The sequence below is a fragment of the Homarus americanus genome, unplaced genomic scaffold (genome assembly GCF_018991925.1).
Source record: "Homarus americanus isolate GMGI-L3 unplaced genomic scaffold, GMGI_Hamer_2.0 scaffold1024, whole genome shotgun sequence".
Lineage (NCBI taxonomy): Eukaryota > Metazoa > Arthropoda > Malacostraca > Decapoda > Nephropidae > Homarus > Homarus americanus.
In genome coordinates this window covers 1,931,009-1,951,835 of record NW_024715228.1, presented here as the reverse complement: position 1 = coordinate 1,951,835, position 20,827 = coordinate 1,931,009, and the positions used below count along the sequence as shown (strand labels likewise).

The 20,827-nt window shown below is 36.5% G+C and overlaps 1 protein-coding gene across 1 annotated transcript; it reads right to left on the bottom strand.

Moving 5' to 3' along the window:
* Positions 1 to 254: 254 nt before the first annotated feature.
* On the bottom strand, positions 255 to 18,235 carry LOC121855673 (nardilysin-like). Its single transcript, XM_042350750.1, has 20 exons — positions 17,689 to 18,235; positions 15,357 to 15,436; positions 14,595 to 14,749; positions 13,542 to 13,682; positions 12,637 to 12,805; positions 12,125 to 12,384; positions 11,401 to 11,633; positions 10,635 to 10,755; positions 9,987 to 10,205; positions 9,130 to 9,259; positions 8,396 to 8,651; positions 7,633 to 7,783; positions 6,477 to 6,610; positions 5,200 to 5,344; positions 4,478 to 4,573; positions 4,192 to 4,335; positions 3,331 to 3,467; positions 2,733 to 2,940; positions 2,176 to 2,335; positions 255 to 1,753 (listed from the first exon to the last, which is right to left on the bottom strand). Exons 1-20 carry the CDS (start codon positions 17,922 to 17,924, stop codon positions 1,620 to 1,622), a joined length of 3,309 nt encoding a protein of 1,102 aa, XP_042206684.1. The 5' UTR covers positions 17,925 to 18,235; the 3' UTR covers positions 255 to 1,619.
* Positions 18,236 to 20,827: the final 2,592 nt, after the last annotated feature.

Genomic DNA, 20,827 nt, shown 5'->3' with positions numbered 1-20,827 from the left:
AAAATAATAATGATAATAATATTAATAATAAAGAACCACCTGCATTGTCAAGTCATTTTGTGTGTGTCTGGACCAAGGACAGTCAGTTCGCTCTGAGTCGCCATACAGGCCACACACTCTCCTGACCACCACTGCTATCAACAACCACTCTGGAGTCATTCATCAGCGTGTTTTTAGTACTACAGGATACCCTGTATACGTATGTCGAGGATATAGGGTTAAACTCCTTGAAAACTCCTGGATTTAGGGACATGTTTGATTTGTTTTAAGTATTTATAACCCCTAGATTCCACAAAATTACACCAAAGGGCAATTCAGATAAAGACAAATTAAATTAAATTAATTATTAAAATTGTTGTACAGTTGTGGACAATTCCCTGAACATTTGGCATACTTGTGGGTCATATATATAAATATATGTGATTGGTTTCATGTACAGTACAGTATATCTAATAACAATGCTCTTCAACACATATTGTACTATGACAGAACCACAAAATGGGAAAAACACTTCTTAAAACAAAGAAAAATATGAGAACTTTATTATAATTCCAATCCCCTTCACCTCATGATCCTCAAGTACTGTACTGTACTTACATATCAGCTACTGCAAAGTGTCCAGGGAATTTTGTCTGCAACTATACCTTAACAGAGAGATCACATATAAACATTGGTAATAAACCCGGTAACTTATTTTAATTTTTTTTTGTCTACATCAAGTGCTATGTTACAAGTCTGTTAAACAAAATTTAAAAAATCAACAACAGTTTAACATTTGAAGATACAATTCAACAGTATAGTTTGTCATCTTTATACAGTACTTGTATATAATACAGCTACAGTAAGACTTCACTTTATCAGACTTATTTGGGCTAAAACCTGGTTAATTGCATCTGAATTCCCAGTAAATCCAAGCATATAAAAGTCGAACCTTGGTAACAAATTAATTATTATAAAACAGTACAGTACAGTACAGCACTGTTAAACAATAATGACTGCCAGCAATAAGGGTTTTTTATTGATTTTTTATTAAGTATCTGTAAAACTGGATTTGCATATTTCAGTCCAGTCATGTGAATACTTACTGCAGTAACAAAACATATTCCATGTATTATATATTCACAAATTTAGTTTCTGAGTTCAGTAAGCCATAAATATTATCAATCCTTTGGAAAAATTCACCATTTTCTATTCACCTAACCCCTTGCCCCTAATCCAAAAACTTAAGAATTTATTCTGAATATCCCCCTTCATAACACAGTACTGTGCAGTATAATCATGCTTGGATGGGGGGCAACTCAAGTGCTAACAAGTATGTGACAGTGACACTCCTAGTTCTTGGCCTCTGGTAACTGACTCATCAGCAATACTCCCATCTTTTAGGAGCTCCAGTTGATTTGTAATAGAATATCTCTTAGTTCTGTAATTATTTTACTGGTTTTCAAGAATGTATGGTAGTCGAAGATATAGAAGTGAAGGGTTCCTGAAAACTGGGGATGATTCTACAAGCTTGTTGATGCAGTAGCTGAGTTGTCCAACCTTCTGCATTAGTTAAAAATTCACAGAACTTGCAAATCCCATCCACTATAAACTTACTGTGGGCTTCCCTGATATAACAGTTATATAATCTTTGTAACTGGATACAGCCTCAGCTGCTTTTTGTGATTACCGATGTCTGTGATGAACCGTTCTACGGGCAATTTTCTGTCAGATTCTCCATTTGGCTCTAACAACTGTACAATGCCAGTGTTTCCTGGAAAGAAGTTTCCTTGTGAAATAAAAAAGTTAAGCTGAACAAATATGTTTCATTTGTAATGAAATTATTTTCATGCTTTATAAAAAATATGGATATATGCAGCATTTTCTTATTACTTTTAAATTTACAAACTTTAAATATGTGCACCTAATGAAATATTGTGGAGAATAAAATACAACAGAGAAGTAAAATGAAAAACAAATACAAAAACACTTTCCTTCAATAAATAAAATATAAATTATTTTCACAAATGACAACAAAGCTGACTACATCTCTCACCAAAGATATACAATATTAATATCAATATAAAATTAAGTCAGTAGTTAGGGTACAGAAATCTGATATTTAATATTAATTGAAATACCAAAGTACAGAAATATCTTGTAATTTTGGTAAATGTAAGTATGTACTGTACTAACCCATGAGGCTCTCCAAAGATGGTGGGGATCTTCCCTCAGGCTTTGCAGCACCAGCAACCTGCACACTCAGCTTTTTGTAGCCTGTGTTGTCATCACTTGATGTAATCTTCCTTACACAATTTATCACAGACTCATGTGTGATGTTTTTGATCAACTCAATCTAGAAGAGAATTCATTTTCATGGACCACTTAAGCGTGTTATGTTTCACCACAAGACATAAGACTATTTAAATATGTCACACATACTGTATAACATATAATGTGGCACTGAATGAGGGTGAACCAGACCACTTACAGACAAGGGATAATGTGGAATGCTTCCTCCACAACTAAATTATTTTTGCTTTCAAGACATCAATATAAAGAGTGAACCCTCTTCTACTACCATGACCAATATCAAGTAGAAAATCAATTAATTTGTCAAATGAACCAAATAAATTATATATGGAAATAACTGACATCTAACAGACATTAACATGCCATTATATGGCAACAAAATTGCAGGCACAAATAAGAAGACCCAAAAGACATGACTTAAATGATATCATCTAACATACCTGTCTCTTTAATCTGTCAAAAACATATTCTGCATGTACAATTTCACTCCAGTTCCTGTCCACTTCCTCTCTCAGTGTTAAGTCAATGGTCTGCTTCATACTGGTGAGCGTTTCCTGCAGTTCTGATAGTTCGTCATCTTTCATGTTTTTCACAGTTGTCATAAATTCCTCCAGGAAGGCCTCAATCCTCTCATCAACATGGGACACACTGTACCAGAGGAGACAATGAAAGGATATTATTTACTGAAAAGAATGTTTACATTACATTATATACAAAAGTACATAAAACAATATACAGCACAAACTATCCATAATCATTACATTTCTTTTCTCTGGGTAAATACACAAATATTCTTTTATGTTATACCTGTACAGTCTTTGCCATCTGGCAACAAAAGCTGTACAATTTATAAATGGCTTAACAGGCCATGACCTTTGACCCTGTAACCCAAAAAAGCAAATTCCCATCTGATTGATAATGATACCTGCCAGTTACCACATTTCAAATCTACAAATCCAAAACTTTCCGATGAAGAGTATTACTAATTTTTGGATAAACCGACCTACCCACCCATACACTTCTGATATGAAAACTAACCTGAATTTATTAGCCTGGGTGTTTACTGTTATAGACAGCCCAAGAATCCCAAAAGTATTGTGATTTGTGCAGAAAACATGATAACCCAGCTGCTCCCTTGTCCTCAGAACATCAAAAACTGGTTCATCCATCACCATCTGCAGAAGAAATAATTAATATGAGAAATATAATCTATGGTAAACAATGACTGAGCTTGCCACCTCCAAACAACTACTGTATCTGCATTTTTAAGCACAATGAACCATCATTAATCTCATATCATTGAGGCTCTGGGCTGACTGAATTAGCAAGAGCCATTTCCCTCTGGTGTGCAAAAAAAAAAAAAAAAAAAGTGCCTCACAGAAGGAGGACCTGAATATACATGAATTTATAGGTACTTACACAGGGATCCCAGGAATGTAACCCTCACATACTCTGAGACCCTACTGGACTGCGTCAATAAATATTAGGTGACAAGATCATTGCTGGAGGTGGTATTGAAACTAGCTCATTTACAAGGGTCAGAAGTGGCTTGAGGAAGTCTAGGGAGCTGAAGTCTTTGTTGACAACATGAGGACCTTCCCTCCATGTGAATGGAAATATGTATGCAACCAGTGTGAGAAATGTGATGTTGTATGGCAGTGAAACATGCCCTCAATAGGAAGAATGAATTATAGCAAATAAAGAGAGTATGTATACACTTTTAATTCAATCTAACCTGAGCAAGAGTGAACAGGCTTGAAACTAAAAAATAAGGTTTCTCTTACAAAGTGACAAGACTGATATTTGTCAATTGTGGTCAGTCACAATGATCACTGAATTAAGATGTCAAAACAAAAAGTTTCTCATTATATAATCCCTCCCCCCTCCTCTGGTGCTCACTTGAATAAACTCCAAGATAACTTCCAACATCAGGCTGCCCTCTTTATACTGGTAGTAATTGACTACTGAGCTGTTGGTGTCTGCAGAGTTTACTCCATTCACTCGAGCTACCCAGCAACCACTCTGGAGCTCTAACGTGCGTAGCTGGAAGGAAATAATGCATCATAAGCTTGAAACTTGAATCACAATTTCATATTACTATATTGTTGCCCACAACCTGTCATGTACTGTCTGAATTAATACTAAAATAAATAAGAATTTTATATAATTATTATTATCTGCTCACCTCAGGAAGTGGACACTTTTCTATCACCAAGTGTTTCTCCTTCGTGGCCTTCACCATACTATACATGTCTAAGGCTTGAGAGGCAGTGGTGTTACCCTGTAATGAAAAGTAACAATGAGAAAATGAGACATGGAAGATGAGCTTCATCACTCTCGTACAAAATAAAGGATAATTTATTTCTAATGTAAATATTGTACTGTATATATAATATATGATGATGACAAGTGAAAGGAGAAATATCAGCAGTATTTATGAGAGTAAGAGTGAAAAAGGTATAATAATATAATGATGCTGTTGATCAAGGATATGTAGTACTGTGGTAAAATAAGCGAACAGTCCCATATATGATTCAAAATACCTAGTGTCTTACTGCTCCATCACTCACCCTGAGGCTGAACAACTTCAGTCAAAGAAGCAGTTGTTTAGCCTCAAGGTGAGTTATAATAAATTGTATGTTTTGGGGCTGCAGTCCCATACTCTATATTGTCCAATGAAATACAGTGATTGATTTAATATGATTCAATCTTGCACAACAATTCTTGGTCACATTCAGGGGTCTCATGTAATTCTTCCAGTAATTATTTATCACTACTCTCACATTGACAATATACTTAGTGCACATTTTTTGCTTCCTCCATAAATGACTGATTCTATTCCTTCACAAAAAGACACGAAGGTTATAAAAAAAAAGGTCAACAATATTTCAGAAGACTTGAGCTCACCTGTACAAGCATCTGCACATGGCAAGAAGGAAACAGCCTGGCTACAAATTCCTCAAGCAGGTCCTTACTTGTTACATTCTTAACCTCCGCCAATTTTTGGTGAGCCGTCCAGTGCACCTGTTGTATGATGGACAAGCGAACATCCCTGAAAAAAAAATACAGAGCTGACCTTTATTTATGTACTGTATCTGTAATGCAAATACTGTATTCATTTAACGGACAGAGAAAGAATTACTGATAGATCCTGAAATCCCATTCTATGGCCAAACCTGGAACCAGGTAACTCATTTTATGCACCCACTAGTCCAGACCTACCTAGGAGACTTGATGATGATGTCTTTTACTAATCTTATGATCAGTGTGTCTTTACCTACTGAAGCCACTGCACAGAAAGGAGGAGTAAAAGCTAAGATTTTTCCTGTAGTAAACTAGAGGGAGGATACCCAGTGAGCACTTGATGCCACATCAGGTGGTACACACCTCACCCAGGTTGGTTACAAGGAAGGAGAAATGGATCCAAACTACTTCCTTCGGTGTTTGGCCAAAATGTGAAATTAACTATAGGCATGATTAGGAGAAAAATAATCATCTTTAAAATTTGTGTGCAAAATTCTGTGAAAAATAAAAACAATAAACAAACAGATCCATTATGATTTTTTTTCTTCATCTTTTTTCACAATTCCAAATGTTTCCATCTCTAATGAGAGTAACCTCAGACAATAGGCTGTATATCATTATCAGAATAACTCACCATTAATGCAGGAAATGGAAATTTATGTAAAGAAATGTGAAACAGCAACACAAAGTTATGTAGATAAACATGGACTGCGTGGGACTGTGTGGAAAAATGGCCATATTGACAGTAAATTAAATGCTTATTGGTTGACAGAGTCTTGCTGATTAGTGGTGCAAAGATTTCAGTGCAAAGTGTGCTGAATGTTCAGACCTCCTGTTCCTGGGTGCAACTGATTTTGGGGAGGGGGGGGTGATGGGTGACAAAATGGCTGGCAATATCTAACTCGTTAAGCCTTTGGGTTAATATATCATCCTTGACCAACTGACTGACTTCATATTACCATACCATAGAGCTTTAAATGACAGACTCTACATTATGACAGCCATCCTGTGCATAAGCTTGAAAAAATTTATGTGCAGTTACACCATTGAATTCATATTAATAGATTTGCTCAACCTATAAATATTCAAAACAGAATCAAATTTGAAACTGCACACCATCTGACATCTGTAGATGGTTAGGTTCTACATATATAACTTACTTGCGTACAATGCCAGGTTTGAGGATAGCATTATGATAGGATTTCATTTGCTGTTGTCTTATCTCTTGGAATGCCTTTTCATGCAAGTTATCTCCAAAAGTCTCCATATGATGCAGAAGAAGATCCAATAATTTCTGCATAAAAAATTATTGTTACTGAATATAATAAAAAAAAAATTCCCATTATATCACAAATTAAAATTAAATAACAAAACTTAAAGCAGCATAATATGACAAACAAACTTTATACTGTACCATACAATTAAGAATAAGGATTAAAGTGAAATAACATGATCAATGAGGTTGTTTATCAGGTATGAAATGGATGTAGTATGTAGTGAAGTGTTATATACTCTTGTTTATATATACACTGTACTGTAGACACAATACTGAAGACACAACCTTCAACATTTCAGAAGCTTTTTGAATGATGAGCAAAAATTACACAGTACAATATTTCAGCTAATACTCCAACCTTATATTATGTGTTTAATATGGGCTATCAGGATCAGTTGTCCCTCAGCCATAAAATGAAGTGCTTTAAGGATGTGAAAATTTATGTTTGTGCTTCCTGGGTCGATCATACAAGTCTTGTACACAGCTGATGTTTTGAGTTCCTGGCCCCTGGTCCTATCTGACAGCGTTATAATGCCTGTTAGTCCATACAGTTTCATCTTCACTTCACTGTCAGTCCCTGGAAGGTGTGAACTGGTGATGCCTTACTGTACTTAAATGTTATAAAACAAATTCTAACCCTTCTGAAAGATATCACTCATGTTTTTAATATAAACATTTGAATCCCACTTCCTCATGCTTTTCTGAATCCATACTGCTCTTCCTTTAATAATTCCCTATTTTGCTCCAGTTCTTTCAATAATACCTTCACCATTTACAAGTTTTATAATTATTTTTATTACCTCTCCTATGTACACATGTTCCCTGCCCTCCCTGTCAGCCATAACCTGTAAACTTGTTCCATCTATTATATCACTACTGTACAGGTACAGACACACATCTGTTCAGTTTGGGTCGCCAACAGTAAATGTTCTCAGATTCATTTTCAGCTAATAATTCACTACTGTATATCAAAACTGAATCCTGAATCTATTTCTAATGTCTTTCAGTGTACAATAAATTATCCTAACCTAAGAACTTACAGAAAGCTTCTGATTAAACCCATTCATCTTGATAACAATGCCTCGTTCACTGGCGGAGATGGAGTATTGATACTGTGCCATGTTAGCGGGGTAGACGTCCTCCATCACCTGCTGCTGGAATAGGTTTAGGTACAGGTCCAGCAGAGCCGCTCTGTAATGAATAAATATTATTGACCATTAAATAAAAACAAGCATATGGATTTGCTTCAGGAAGAACAAGAAATTTGGAGGTAGCTATTATAAAGTCTTACTCAGAAACTGCCTCAATAAGGTCTAGGGATATATCAGCGGAGAATTAAACTGATTTCAGTGAAATAAAAGGTCTGATTCCATGTCTCATTAATGACAATAAAAGGAAGAAAGGAAGCAATTACCAACCTTCATTACCGAAAGACATTCGTAAAAATGAATACTCTAATACAGTATCTAGTAAAGCCTTGTGATATCTAATACGTACAGTACTGGGGGTTGGTATACAAGTGATGCTACAGAAGGGTTGTAATACTATATGTAAGGTTTGGTTTTATGACTTCCTTGGATCCTAACCTTTATATTCTCAGCACACAACATATTCATAATGGAGTAATTTCATGATTATTTGAACCTTTTTTAGGACAGCATTTTGCATTAAACTAAGGTTTACAGTAGCAGGAAGTTGTTGGAATGGAAACAAAATTGTTTTGCGAGGGCTTCATGCACTGAACCATCACATACAAATGAGATTGAAGAAAAGGATAATAATAAAGCATGACAATTATCTTACAATCTGGGGGATTGAAGAGGTAATTCAGATAATAGAAATATGTAGCAGTAGCTCCTTGGTAGCTTAAACTTGAGGTCTTGTCTGAACCAGAGTTCTCCCCAGTCATCCTGACACAGCTTTTCAGGATATTCTGGCACGTCTTTCTCTGAAGACAACAAGTCAAAGTTGTCTGGGATAAAATGGTTGGTAGCTGGGATGTGTAACTCTGGATTAGTTGGCAAGTTAGCCCACTGTTCTTCCCAACTTTTTGGAATATCTGAAAGAGAATATATAGGCTGTAAATTACTGTATATTTTGAATGTACTGTATTGCTTTGCCTTTAAATTACTTAGAAACCAACATGAATTATTTCCTGATTTTCAAAGGTGATTACAACCAAGATAGTGTGTGAATCCCTGTTTGATTCAAACTCTTTACAAGACACACTCTGAGGATCTTCCAAATAATGGATATAAAAGAGTTTTAATATTAATCTGATTTCCTAAAGGAAAAACACCAAATGAGAAAAAATAATTAAAAGAAAAAAGAAGATAAATTTCCTTTATTATTTGTATAAATAAGTCCAATTTAAATTCAAGAATGACATCAAAGGTCTTTGTTATAATTAAGACTAACAATGAACAAAACAGAAAACTGGGAATATTAATGATAGGGGAAACTTTGTTGGATGTTGTAACATAACTCTGACATATGAACTACCTTGCCTCCCTAACTACTGTATGTACTGTACATACCTTCAACAGAATATTTGGTCCCAAACCACTTCTCTGTTAAGTGGCAAATGTTCTGCTCATCAAATGTTTTGGAACTGATCAAGATATTGCACTTCTCCGGGACCAGAGCATCAAGACACTCTTTAATAATCTGTAATTAAAACTTGTATAAAATTGTGATTTGCCAATTCTCGTCCCAAAGTAACACATTCACCTAACAACTATAAAGTAAAATAATTTAATACTGTACTGTACCAAGCTGTGAGACTGTTACAATAACTGCCCTCACCAATATAACTAAAACTAGAACAAGCACACCACCACCTATTACCACCTCCTTCATCACCAGCCTCACCATAGCAAAGCTGCCCTTACTACTCCTTTCACTGATGAAGAGATGGATTCACTTTAACCATAACTGAGCCATGTGATATCCTCTGCCTCTCACCAATCACTACCTCACAAAACATAAATTTGTTCATTTAGCTAAATAAATACTGTACTGTATAACCATGTTTACCTGTGAAGCACTCACGTCACCCACAACTTGTAGCAACACTATAGGCGCACATCTGAAAACTGCTTTGTGGTCTCTTCTCAAGAATGACTCCTGAGCGCTAGGTAAGGTATTATTGTGATGTACCAGAAAAGTATGATGCCAAGTAGCTTACAGGGATGTTGTTACAATAAAGAGTGAATGAATGACAGACAATAAAGGGAAGAGTGCATTCATTTTTGGTTCCTACCACCCTGTTAAAAAGCAAGAGATGGCTTACAGGAGTAAGAAACCTCTTCTCCATAACAAGAATATATCTTATCAACTTTAATGGCTAAAAATGAATGTGGTGAATAAAGTAGAATAAAAGGATTACTCTTACCTGAGGGTTATAATCACCCATGAGAGTGTCTCCTGTGAGGTAGTCCACTGGAGGAAATATCTGCATTGCCTCAGAAAGATTCTCAACATTCTCAATAGTTGTTGGCTCCTCTGCATAGTCAAAATTTAACTGTTCCATCTGTTGAATCTCCCTGAAGATTCTCTCGACAGGTCCTGCTCTTTGAATCATTGCCATATACTGGAATACTATACACAGAACCTGTTGAGAAAGGTACAATACACAAATTATATGCTACACCACAGTGCAAATCATAAATACAAAACATTCAGTAAAGAAAGTGCAAATGACAGTAGAACCTCTCCTAACTGATGTTCCTATCCTCATAAAAAAACTCAGGCACCTGAAAAGTCTGGAAATATTCAATACAAATTTATAATGGCAATAAATCTGAATAGAATCTATGCAACGTTTGGAAAAAAAACCCGATCATCTACTAGACTAGGTCACCAGATGGGGAAAGATATAGATGCAGCACTACGGCCAGTGCCCCCTACCCACCCGAGCCTGACAGCAGCTCTTTGACCCACCAGTCATTAGGACCACATCAAGTTCTTGCTTCCAGGCACAGTTACAAAACTGTCAATTGATTATAAATAAATTCATATTTTGAAGCTTAAGTCCATTTACCTTATCAATGTTCTTGAAGCCTTCATCTGTCAATTCTACGCTGATACTCATAACTGCATAAGTACTGTTGTGTTCAAAACCAGACTCATCATTTCCTGAATACAGCCCAACAGCCCATACTCTGAAAAAAAAAAAAAATAGGATATGAATTGCCAAATCCCATTTTATGGTTCATGGGAAGAGACAAGAAACCTGTAAGATTCCCACTACAGAGTCTACTTCATCCAGGGGCTACAAGCATTCTAGCAGTAAGAACACTGCTTTAGCATATCAGTGTAAATTCCTGTATAACAGCTAATCACCTATTCAAACCAGAGCTTATATAGGAAGCTACTATCTGAGTCTTGTGTGTTATTTTTTTTTCAAAATCCAATAAGCAATAAGGTACAGCAGGTTAAATCCTGATACCAGTTTACTTTTATCTCAATTGCACAGCCATAAACATGAGCTCCATACATCTACACCTCATGTATCCCACTGATTAGGAAATTCATTAAGGGAGGAGGGAAGGAATCTAGGTTGTCTCTTCCTCTCAGTTAAAACTCATAACTCAGTATCTCTGCTGGCCATAGAGACGACCAGCCCACCAATGTAGGCTTCTGGAGGTTCCTGGAGTGACCCAATAAAGAGCATCCCAAGGTCTCATTACCTATTCTTCAACAACTGAAGGTCATAAAACAAAACAAGATAGAAATTTAAACTTCTCAAGTTCTAATTATAAAATTGGAAAGTAATTAAAAAAGGAACAGAAGACTTTAACACTAACTTCTTCTTGAGACACGACAGAATGGAGCCTCGTCCTTCATGTCCTATTAAATGTGACACATAGTGAAGAGGCTTGGTGTGATAATACTTGAGTAGGGAGGGCAAAGCCCAGTTTATTTCCACACAATGGTATTCCTTGGTTGGCACCACACGATACAGGCGGTGAAGCTTTTCCACCGGAAAAGGAAACTCGAGGTGATTGTAGGTAGGGCGTGGAATGTTATTACCAGGGACCTGTAAATAAAATTAAGATATTAAAAAATCTTGAAATTTTACACATTCAGTTTTGCTCAGAGGTAGACTGAGAGAGTTTAGGCATATGGAGAGAATGGAGGAGACCAACTGAGTCAGGAGGAGCATGAATCTGAATGTGGAGGGGAGGAGAGCCAGAGGCAGGCCAATAATAGCACGGGGAGAGGTTGTAAGAAATGACTGAGTATTATTACAACCCCATAAAGGAAAACCTAGTCCTTTAAAGGGTTGCAATGATCTCTTCCAGATACTGTACTGTGATTTTAACCTGGTGAAACCCCCACTAAGTCTGATGGGAACAAAACTACCACTTTGTCCACCTCTTGATTCTCGTGGAATTAATAATAAACCCAAACTAAACCTTTAAAGTCAAACAGTTCTTTCACTGTCTCACTGATTTACTTTGTGACAAATATCTTATGGGAAAAAAACATTAACCTATAAACATATAAAATAAACACTTAGATACCAACCTGAGAAAAGATGTTGCAAACATACTCTTGTAAACAGTCAAGTGAGAACCTTGCTTGCACTGCCAGCGTCATGTAATGGCTAGAATAATATTTCAGACGTAATTCATGGAGTTTTTTATGCAGTTCTTCATCTGGAATCCCAATGTTGAGGGTTGACTCATTACCCCAGGTAAATTTACCCATAGGATGACCCTCTGCAGCAAAGCTGCCAAATAACTGTTGACTCCGGTAAGCATCCTCTGGCAGAGCCATCTGAAATTCTAAATGAAAATTTAGTCATACCAAAAATATAAGTACAGTATAGATGCAACATTATTAAATTTGTTCATGTTCTATCAAACCATAATTACAATTACAGTACTTTGTATCACCAGTAAAGACAGAGAAGGCATATGTTAAGAACTTAAATTTTTTCTATAAAGTTGGGAAGTCATCTTAAAAATGCAATGTCTAAATTAGTCTGAAACTGGATCTTCACATCTCAGAACATTGACAATGTAAGTGCTCCTCACCACTATGCACTGCTTCTCTTTCTCTGGTCATTGCCTCCTGCTTCATGAGTGGGTTAATGAAGAACTGAGCGAACCTGTCCAAGCTCTCATGTAGATAACATTCCTGAACCTCAAAGTAGAAGGTTGTGTGCTCCATGTCAGTGTGTGCGTTGTCATGGCCTCCATGTTTCTGTTATAAAGTACAGTACAGTATACAATATTTTACTTATGAGGAGTAAAATCATAAATGTTACCCTTAACAATAACAAATACTGTAGTGTCATCCGCAATATCTTGTTCTCTAGAGCCACTTCTGTAAAGGCCTTATCGAGATGAAACATTAATGACTGACATAAAAAGCACTTCAAAGAATACAGAAGATTGTTTCTTGAATACTCCGCACAACATGGTGAGAATGAAAAAGAGAGAAAATAAAAAGAGAATGATTTAATATACTGTACTAGTAATGCCAGACTTTCATTTACACCAAAATTTTGAGAGAGTAAGAATGATCACACTGGCGTATCCCTTGTTGGACCATAATATCAATCACTGAAAGTTAATCCGAGAGTTAATTTTTTTTTCTTTTTCACTGAGATAATGAAATGTAAAGTTGGATGGGCCATCCAATTTGCTGAGAAAGGTAATAAGTTATTTCACCAGGAGATTATGCTGCTAAGTGAAGCACAACAGCCTTTTGTTATTTATAAAAAAAAAAAAAAATACATGTAGTATGGTAATTTGATACAAAATAAGGGATTATGGAGCAGAGGGAAACAAAAAATTACCTAACAGAGCTACATAAATAAAACTAACAGAACTGCATGGCTGCAGCTGAAATCTAATGGAAATGTTTCAAATAACAAGAAACCATTTGTTATCAGTGATCCTACACTTAGTAAGCACACTGATATTTAATGCCTCACCTTAATATAGTAATCAAAGGCATTCTCCTTAGGATACTTCTCTGACCCCATGAACACCATGTGTTCCAGAAAGTGCATCAGGCCAGGAATTTCTGGAGGGTCTTCAAAACTTCCTACTCCTACTGTCAGAGATGCTGCTGCCTGGGGAACCAAAACAAAAATTAATTGAATCTGCTGAAAAACTTAAGTTAATTACCCCTGATACCTCAACAGTCAGGCTAAGAGACTAATCTTTTGAGGCAGAGATGATCGACTACACAACCATTCACTATCGTGATCAGCTAGGAAATAATATATTGTACTGTATATTCAGTGTTCAAATCTGGATTTGCACAGAACCATAGATGGCAGACCCAGCACCATGGATGGGGGTCACTGGTTGGTTACACACTGACTCAAATAAGATTTTAAGCCTTCTCTCCAAGTCCCTTTGACAGTGGATGGGAAACAAGTGTGTGCTAACTAAGTAGGCAAGAGTCCTATTAGTTCTCCTGCATCTACAGAGCAACCACTGCATCTAAAGTTGATTGAGTGGGATAAACAATTGTAATAACAGAACCCAGCTGACTTGGGGGCAAGGGGTGACAGAAGCCCTGAATCCAAGCATATGCAGAAACAAAAGTTAACCAAAAGAAAACATCGAGCCCGAAAATATGATCTGGCTTTTTAGATTGGGTAGTGTATCATGCCATTAAACGTAAGGATGGGCTCACCAGCGTGTGTCTTGCAGTATGGGTCTCCTGGCTTATTCACTCTTGAACGATAAGTCATAAGTAGGGACAGGACAGTCTTTCCTCGACGACCAGGTCATAAGTCAAATTGGTCATAACTCGAAAAGGCGAAAATAATACAAAGAGATTCTAAAATGGGTGTCTCTTTTTCTTCTCAGCACCACGAGTACTCTCACTTATCGCTAATGTGAAAAATATTTTATATGACCATGGCCGTCGTATGTTCGGGTTGTCGTAAGTCGAGGAGAGACTGTAATTCACGATACACCAAATAACAAGATATTTGACCCCCCAAAATATTCAAAAGTGCTAGTAAGCATACCAGGTATTTAGTTGAATCGGCACCACTTTTTCCACCCTTAATATCTCCTTCTTCTTCTTCTTCATCTTCTATTTCCGCATCATCATCATCATCATCTTCACTCTGGTCAACTTCGTCCTCTTCATTCTGATCAATTTCCTCTTCCTCAGAATCATCTGCAAATATAATAAATATTCATCAACGTACAATATTATACTGTACTTGTTGTTGCATCCATCTACTCCTGTTATGCAAGACTTGTTCCATCAGTTTTTGTATTGCAAAACATGGATTAACATCTTTGAGTGTACCCGGTGAACCAAACCAAACTAACCAGGATGTAGAAGTACCCTGTCTTTGTTCTCATTAGCATTATCTAAACATTGATAGTCTGAGTAGCAGATATGTGATCGACTGCCCAAGCGGCTAACGAGCCGATCAGTGGTGAAGAGGATAAAAGCAAAAAGACTTGTAGTGGAATGACAGTAAACTGTTATGAAAGCATTATGAATCAATGAGGATGTTATAGATTCACTTTGTATCCTCTGTATATAAGTTGAGGATATGAGCAAGCATGTAAAAATATTTCTACTTGTTTGAACTCTTCCTGTTACCTCTTACATCTGTTCTCTATCAATCTCTCTACTATTGCCCCATATCTTGGAGGGACAATGGCTGTATCCCTTGACTCTCCTACAAAAAATGAAAGAAGAGAAAAAATAAAAAAGGCAGAGTATCAGAAGTAGATTTAGAAGTACCGGTATCAACCTGTGTCGCACTTACCCTCTTCCTCAGCACCTGCAATGAATCTCCCTGCATCAGAAATGAGTAGCACTCTTATGCCACAGTCAAGTCGAATCACTCTGCAGAGAGAATAATTTGTACTGTATTTATAAATAAATTTATTACAGTACTGTAGTGAAAAAATATTTATAGACTTAATGAAATTCTGTATTCAGGAAATTCCATTGTACAACAGTGAAGACAAAGAGACTCATGTAATGTAACCACTGTATTTATGTTGGTGATCAGCCTTGTTCTCAACAGTGATAGCTGTAGTAATTAAACAATTGGTAATACTGTACCACATCATCACATCCATACTCCTGATACCTGTAAATGGATATTGCTAGATGTAACAGTTACTATTTTGGGAAGACAGCTTAACCATACAACTTATCCCTCCTTTGTCCATCTATGGTCAAACTGGATTTTCAGTAAATAAGCCTTTTTCTTTGTTTTTAAGATTGAAATTGAAGATTGTAATGCGGTATTTTAGGTTAATTTTACGTTTACCATCTTCACCACTGATCAGCTCGTTAGCCGCTTGGACGGTTGGTCACGTCTCTGTTACGCACTGTTGGCATGTACTGTACTGGGCATGTACCGATACTGGCTCTAGAATGTATCTGTACCTGCACCAGTTATGGTCAAGTCTGGTCTTGAAAGAGCTCACACTCTGTGCCGTCACAACACACTCTGGTATACTGTTCCAAGAGTTTACAATTCTCACTCTGAAAATTTTTTGCCATCACAGATATCTGCTACTTTTAGAGTTGACCACCAATGTAACATTGCGGTAATACCAGAAAATACAAGATGCTATACTGTATATACTGCTATATTCTATAATTAATCATTCATAAAATAAAACAAACTAACTATGAATCCTTACCTAACCTAAAATACTGTACAGGTACTTTAATTATATTGTAATTTATTCTTCTAAAAGAACATCAATAAACATGGCAGACCCAGGGAAATTGTTTTGAGGTAAGAAAGCTTTTTACAGTACTTTCTGTGGAGAAATTTCTTCAAGTTGGTGCTAAGAGTGTGCCATGGTCATCATGCATTACCAAGTTTTATTCGATAGAATGTTTTCTTACAGATGCTCATTCTCACGAGTCAGTTATCTAGACTATTACTGATACTCTTCTACAGATGTTGGTTAATGCAGGACCATGTTACAGAATGTGGTTATACAGTAGTCCAGATTACTGTAGCTAGTTGTGCATCTTAACTACCATAGAACATAAATGCTTTCTTACCTCATAAAATCAATTAAAAGTGAAAGAGGAACACACTACTTGGCATAAAAAAAAAAATCTCCTGAACACAATTCAATGGGCACTTCCTCCAACACTGAAGGCTCAATGGTTCCCTTCAGAAATGTATTTTTTTAAGATGATAATAGAAGCTATTAAATTATATTAAGTTAGATTAAGGTTTGTAGATTTGGTTAAAGCTGGTTGGTTCCTTTCATAGGCAATTTTGTTTATAGATAAAAACTAATGTTCCAGGTCAGATTAGGTTAGGTTTGGCTAGGACAGTCTTCTGTTCTATATGCTCTCACTGCAAGATGAAAACATACGGCGTCTAACAGTGGTTTGAGGAGCCTCGTCCTCCACCTCAGCAGAGGAAAAATTATAGTAAAATTATCATTTTGGTCATCCACCTATTTGGAAGTAAGTCAGAATCATTCGAAGCACACCAAAATCCATCAGAAAAACATAATTTCAACTTAACCTAACCTCTCTCGGACGTTGGTATTTGAAGACAGTGGATATTTTGCCATGACTGGCTAAATTCGTACTAACGTTATTTTACCACGAGTGCGCTCAGATTGGCAAATCGACCATTACCGGCGAACGAGAGAACTATATTTGACCGTGACTCTGGGGGCATTTGGCATTTATTTAGCCGTGAGTTGATCGTTGTGTAGCTGTAAACATACCTAACCATATTTTTGTTGTACATGGAACTTATCATTACAAAAAGAGGTGAAATTTACTAGAACCTAATAGAACCTGACCTAACCAACTAAAGAAACCTACCTAACCTTACCTAGCTTCCTAGCAGTGGGGATGAACCTCCCCGTCATATTAAACAGAAAGTACATAGCCAATCAGAGTGCACTCACGGTAAAATAGCATAGTAGGAACTTAGCCGGTCACGGCAAAATATTCACTACGTAACTTAAATTCCCCAAATTTGCTGGATGACCGAAACAATAATAATGCCGTTTATGGTGTAATTTAATTCTGCAACTTTTTGGGACTAGTATCAATTATTATCCATCTTTATCCATAAAGATGGATCCATAAAGTAATATTACCTGTATTCCTTCTTGTCAAAAGGGGACTTGGTTGGGGTGTCCAACACCTGTACGGCTGGGAGGACTGAAGCATTGTGGGACACCTGTGGTGGAGGAGGTATGTGTCCCCCATCATCACCCCCGCCCCCCGTTTCGGTGGTGTAGCCCCTCATCATCCTCCTCCCTTGGGGTCTGACCTTTCTCGGCTTCTTGACAGCTCGGCCACTAATTAAAGACAACACTCTCTTTGATGACATATATCGATGTTACAGTCAATACTTGCCCTAAGACTGACACGTGTGGTTTACTTGGTACTCCACACTCTTCCTCCTGCCCCTGGGTCCTGGGCACACTATCAGGGGCTGGCGTCTCACACGGCGTGTACAGTATTGTGCCTTGTGGTGCTAATAATTACATTTCTTGTTAATACATAATTGTATCTAAATTATTTACTTGGACTAGTTTAATTACCTACATTTGAAATAAATATGAATAATTTCAACTCCAAAAGTGTTAATTATATAAACAATAAACACATGTTCCCCGATGCTCCAAGATGTAAACAAGATAGTCGTCACTTCTCGATAAGACGACCTAACTTTAAACCCATTTACCCTTTAATTGATCCACCTCATACATATTACGTGTACAGTAATACTTCCGTCAAAGTTTCATGAGCAATATTGATAAATGATTTATTTATAAAAAGAAATATTCTATATTCGACTTTATAATAAGAAAGCAAGACAAGAAGACGTATTACTTTATTCAAAACAGGTACATACATCCATAGAAAAGCAAGATAAAGTATAATCGAGTTACTTTCGAGTACTATATGATCAGTAATATCAACTAATCGGTGTTATTTGCAAATTTTTATTCACTAAAATTATCATTAGCTTGACCTTAAGCAGTAAAAATTAACGAAAGTAATTTAGTTGCTATCATTAATCCTGATAATTTAGGGATGGCCAATGTTAACTGCCTGTTACGTTAGTTTTAAAATAAAATGAAATAAAATAAAATAAAATAAAATAATTGTTGTCTTAAAACCACAATAAAAAGTTAAAAAAGTTCTACCCTACATAAGTTACATTTTCTTTTATGGCAACAAAGAAAACGGGTGTAAATAAACAGTTTAAATGATGGACTTATATGATTTTGAAAGAGTTTAAAATGAGTTAATGTAGTATTAAAGAGAACAACAGAGTACTCTTAAATTAAATGGCCAATAATACCAATAAAAATAATAATAAAGGTCATTTACGAGGGAAAAGTCCTAGAAGTGTCTTAGAATTGTAAGAAATACTGATTGCAGTGATAAAATGATTGAGAATAGGTTGGTGGCAATAATAATAATAATAATAATAATAATAATAATAATAATAATAATAATAATTAAAGACGGCTACATTAATTCCATTATAGGAAATGTAACATGGATCTGAATAATAAAGATTCCCAGTGACTGGAAAATGGTGTATGTGAGTCCTATATTCAAGAAGGGTGATCTCTACTCCACAAATAAAGTGAATAATTATAGGTCAGTGAGCTTGACTACTGACCAGCATAGTTTGTAAAGTAGTATTGTACTATATATAATTTTAAGAGATGCTATGATGGAGTATCGACTACAAAACAACCTTGTAAAGGGCTGACCAACATGGTTTTATGCCGAGACACTCCTGCTGTACTACCAACGGCTGGTATGCAGCGATGTCGTTAATTCGGCACGATTGAATTGAGCGAGTCTTGCACCCTGGGAACTAAGCCACGGGACGAACTCCCTCGCAGTGGCAACCGACCTAACATGATCTTCGTTTGTTGGTGTGACATCAGTGTGACACCCTGGTGTATTCCTCACAGTTACAGTATATGGGCCAAAGAATTATTGCTGTACCTGATTTGGGATAACTAGTAGAAATATAGTTGTCCCATGTTGAGTAGTGAACCCATAAATATTGATATTACCAGCAATAACGTTTGTTATGTGGGTTGTGATGTACTCACCGCTGAGAGGAGCGAATCGGGGTAGTTTCACTGTGTCACATATGAAAGTGTATTTATTTTCCATCTTGATTATGAATTTAGAACACTTCCTCAAGACTCGTATCACATACGCCTTACACTTTCACCTGAGTAGTCCACTTCTTCCCCTTAATAAACTTGATGTTTTTCTCCAGCGTGGAGGGGGAGACGCTAGTGAGTGGCGGTGTTAGCACGAGTAAAGTTATCGAATGACTGGTCATAACCCCACATGACCCTGCACGTAACCCGAGGTCGCCTCCCGGGTGTGAGTTGTGTACAGTACTGATAACAATTTAATATCATAAGGGATTGAGAGAATTATAATTTATTCTCTGTAATTAAAAAAAACTAGATTATACTGAAACGTGTTTAATGGGAGTCTTGAGTTTAATTATTTGGGTAAAGGCGGCGTAATTAATTTATATATTTTCAAAATTAACCACAAATTCATACACAACAACTTTGCTTCATCAGCCTACTTATAAAAAATACTTTCTTCTTTTAATAAATATATTTCTGTTCATCGTGTATCGGAGGTAAGGTGACAGAACAACAATATAAGAGACAGTATTATATAGTGACAAGCTGATTTTCTCCACTAATGAAAACAGCCAAAAGAACAAACACTTCATATAGAGTTGTCGACGATGATTTTTAGAACTGTAATATACGATCTATTAATCTTCCCCGCTCACCATCTCTCAACATAATATTGACTGTCACTTTATATAACAACCACTGTTATGACTTTTCATCCGCTTTTACTTAGTGTTCTAGCATAACCCGTTACTTAGACAACACCACGTAGTCGCCAAGGTAGACAGCGTTTATGTCCGGCGTTACACTGTGTCACGATCCGAGCGTCACTCAGAAACATCGCTGCTGACGTTAGGGTTAAACAGGGTTACAACATCACGTACAGTAATTGTATATAGTGATCGTTGGTAACCGTTTGTGGGGATATTAACTTTATTTTTTGTTTATTTATTGTTAGTAAAGAAGCCAACACACGGAACACTTAGACCAGTGGTTCTCAACATTTTTCACTCCATTCCCCCCTTGAGGAATTTTCAACATCCTCGTGGCCTCCACTGTTTTCGTGATGGTATCCCAGGCCAGACTGAGATTATTC

Coding starts and splice junctions, on each gene's coding strand:
- LOC121855673 (XM_042350750.1), bottom strand. CDS start 17,924: ATGTCATCAAAGAGAGTGTTGTCTTTAATTAGTGGCCGAGCTGTCAAG. Junction 12,806..13,541: donor CCTTTGATTACTATATTAAG/GTGAGGCATTAA, acceptor ACTTTATAACAG/AAACATGGAGGCCATGACAA. Junction 8,652..9,129: donor GACCAAATATTCTGTTGAAG/GTATGTACAGTA, acceptor ATTCTCTTTCAG/ATATTCCAAAAAGTTGGGAA.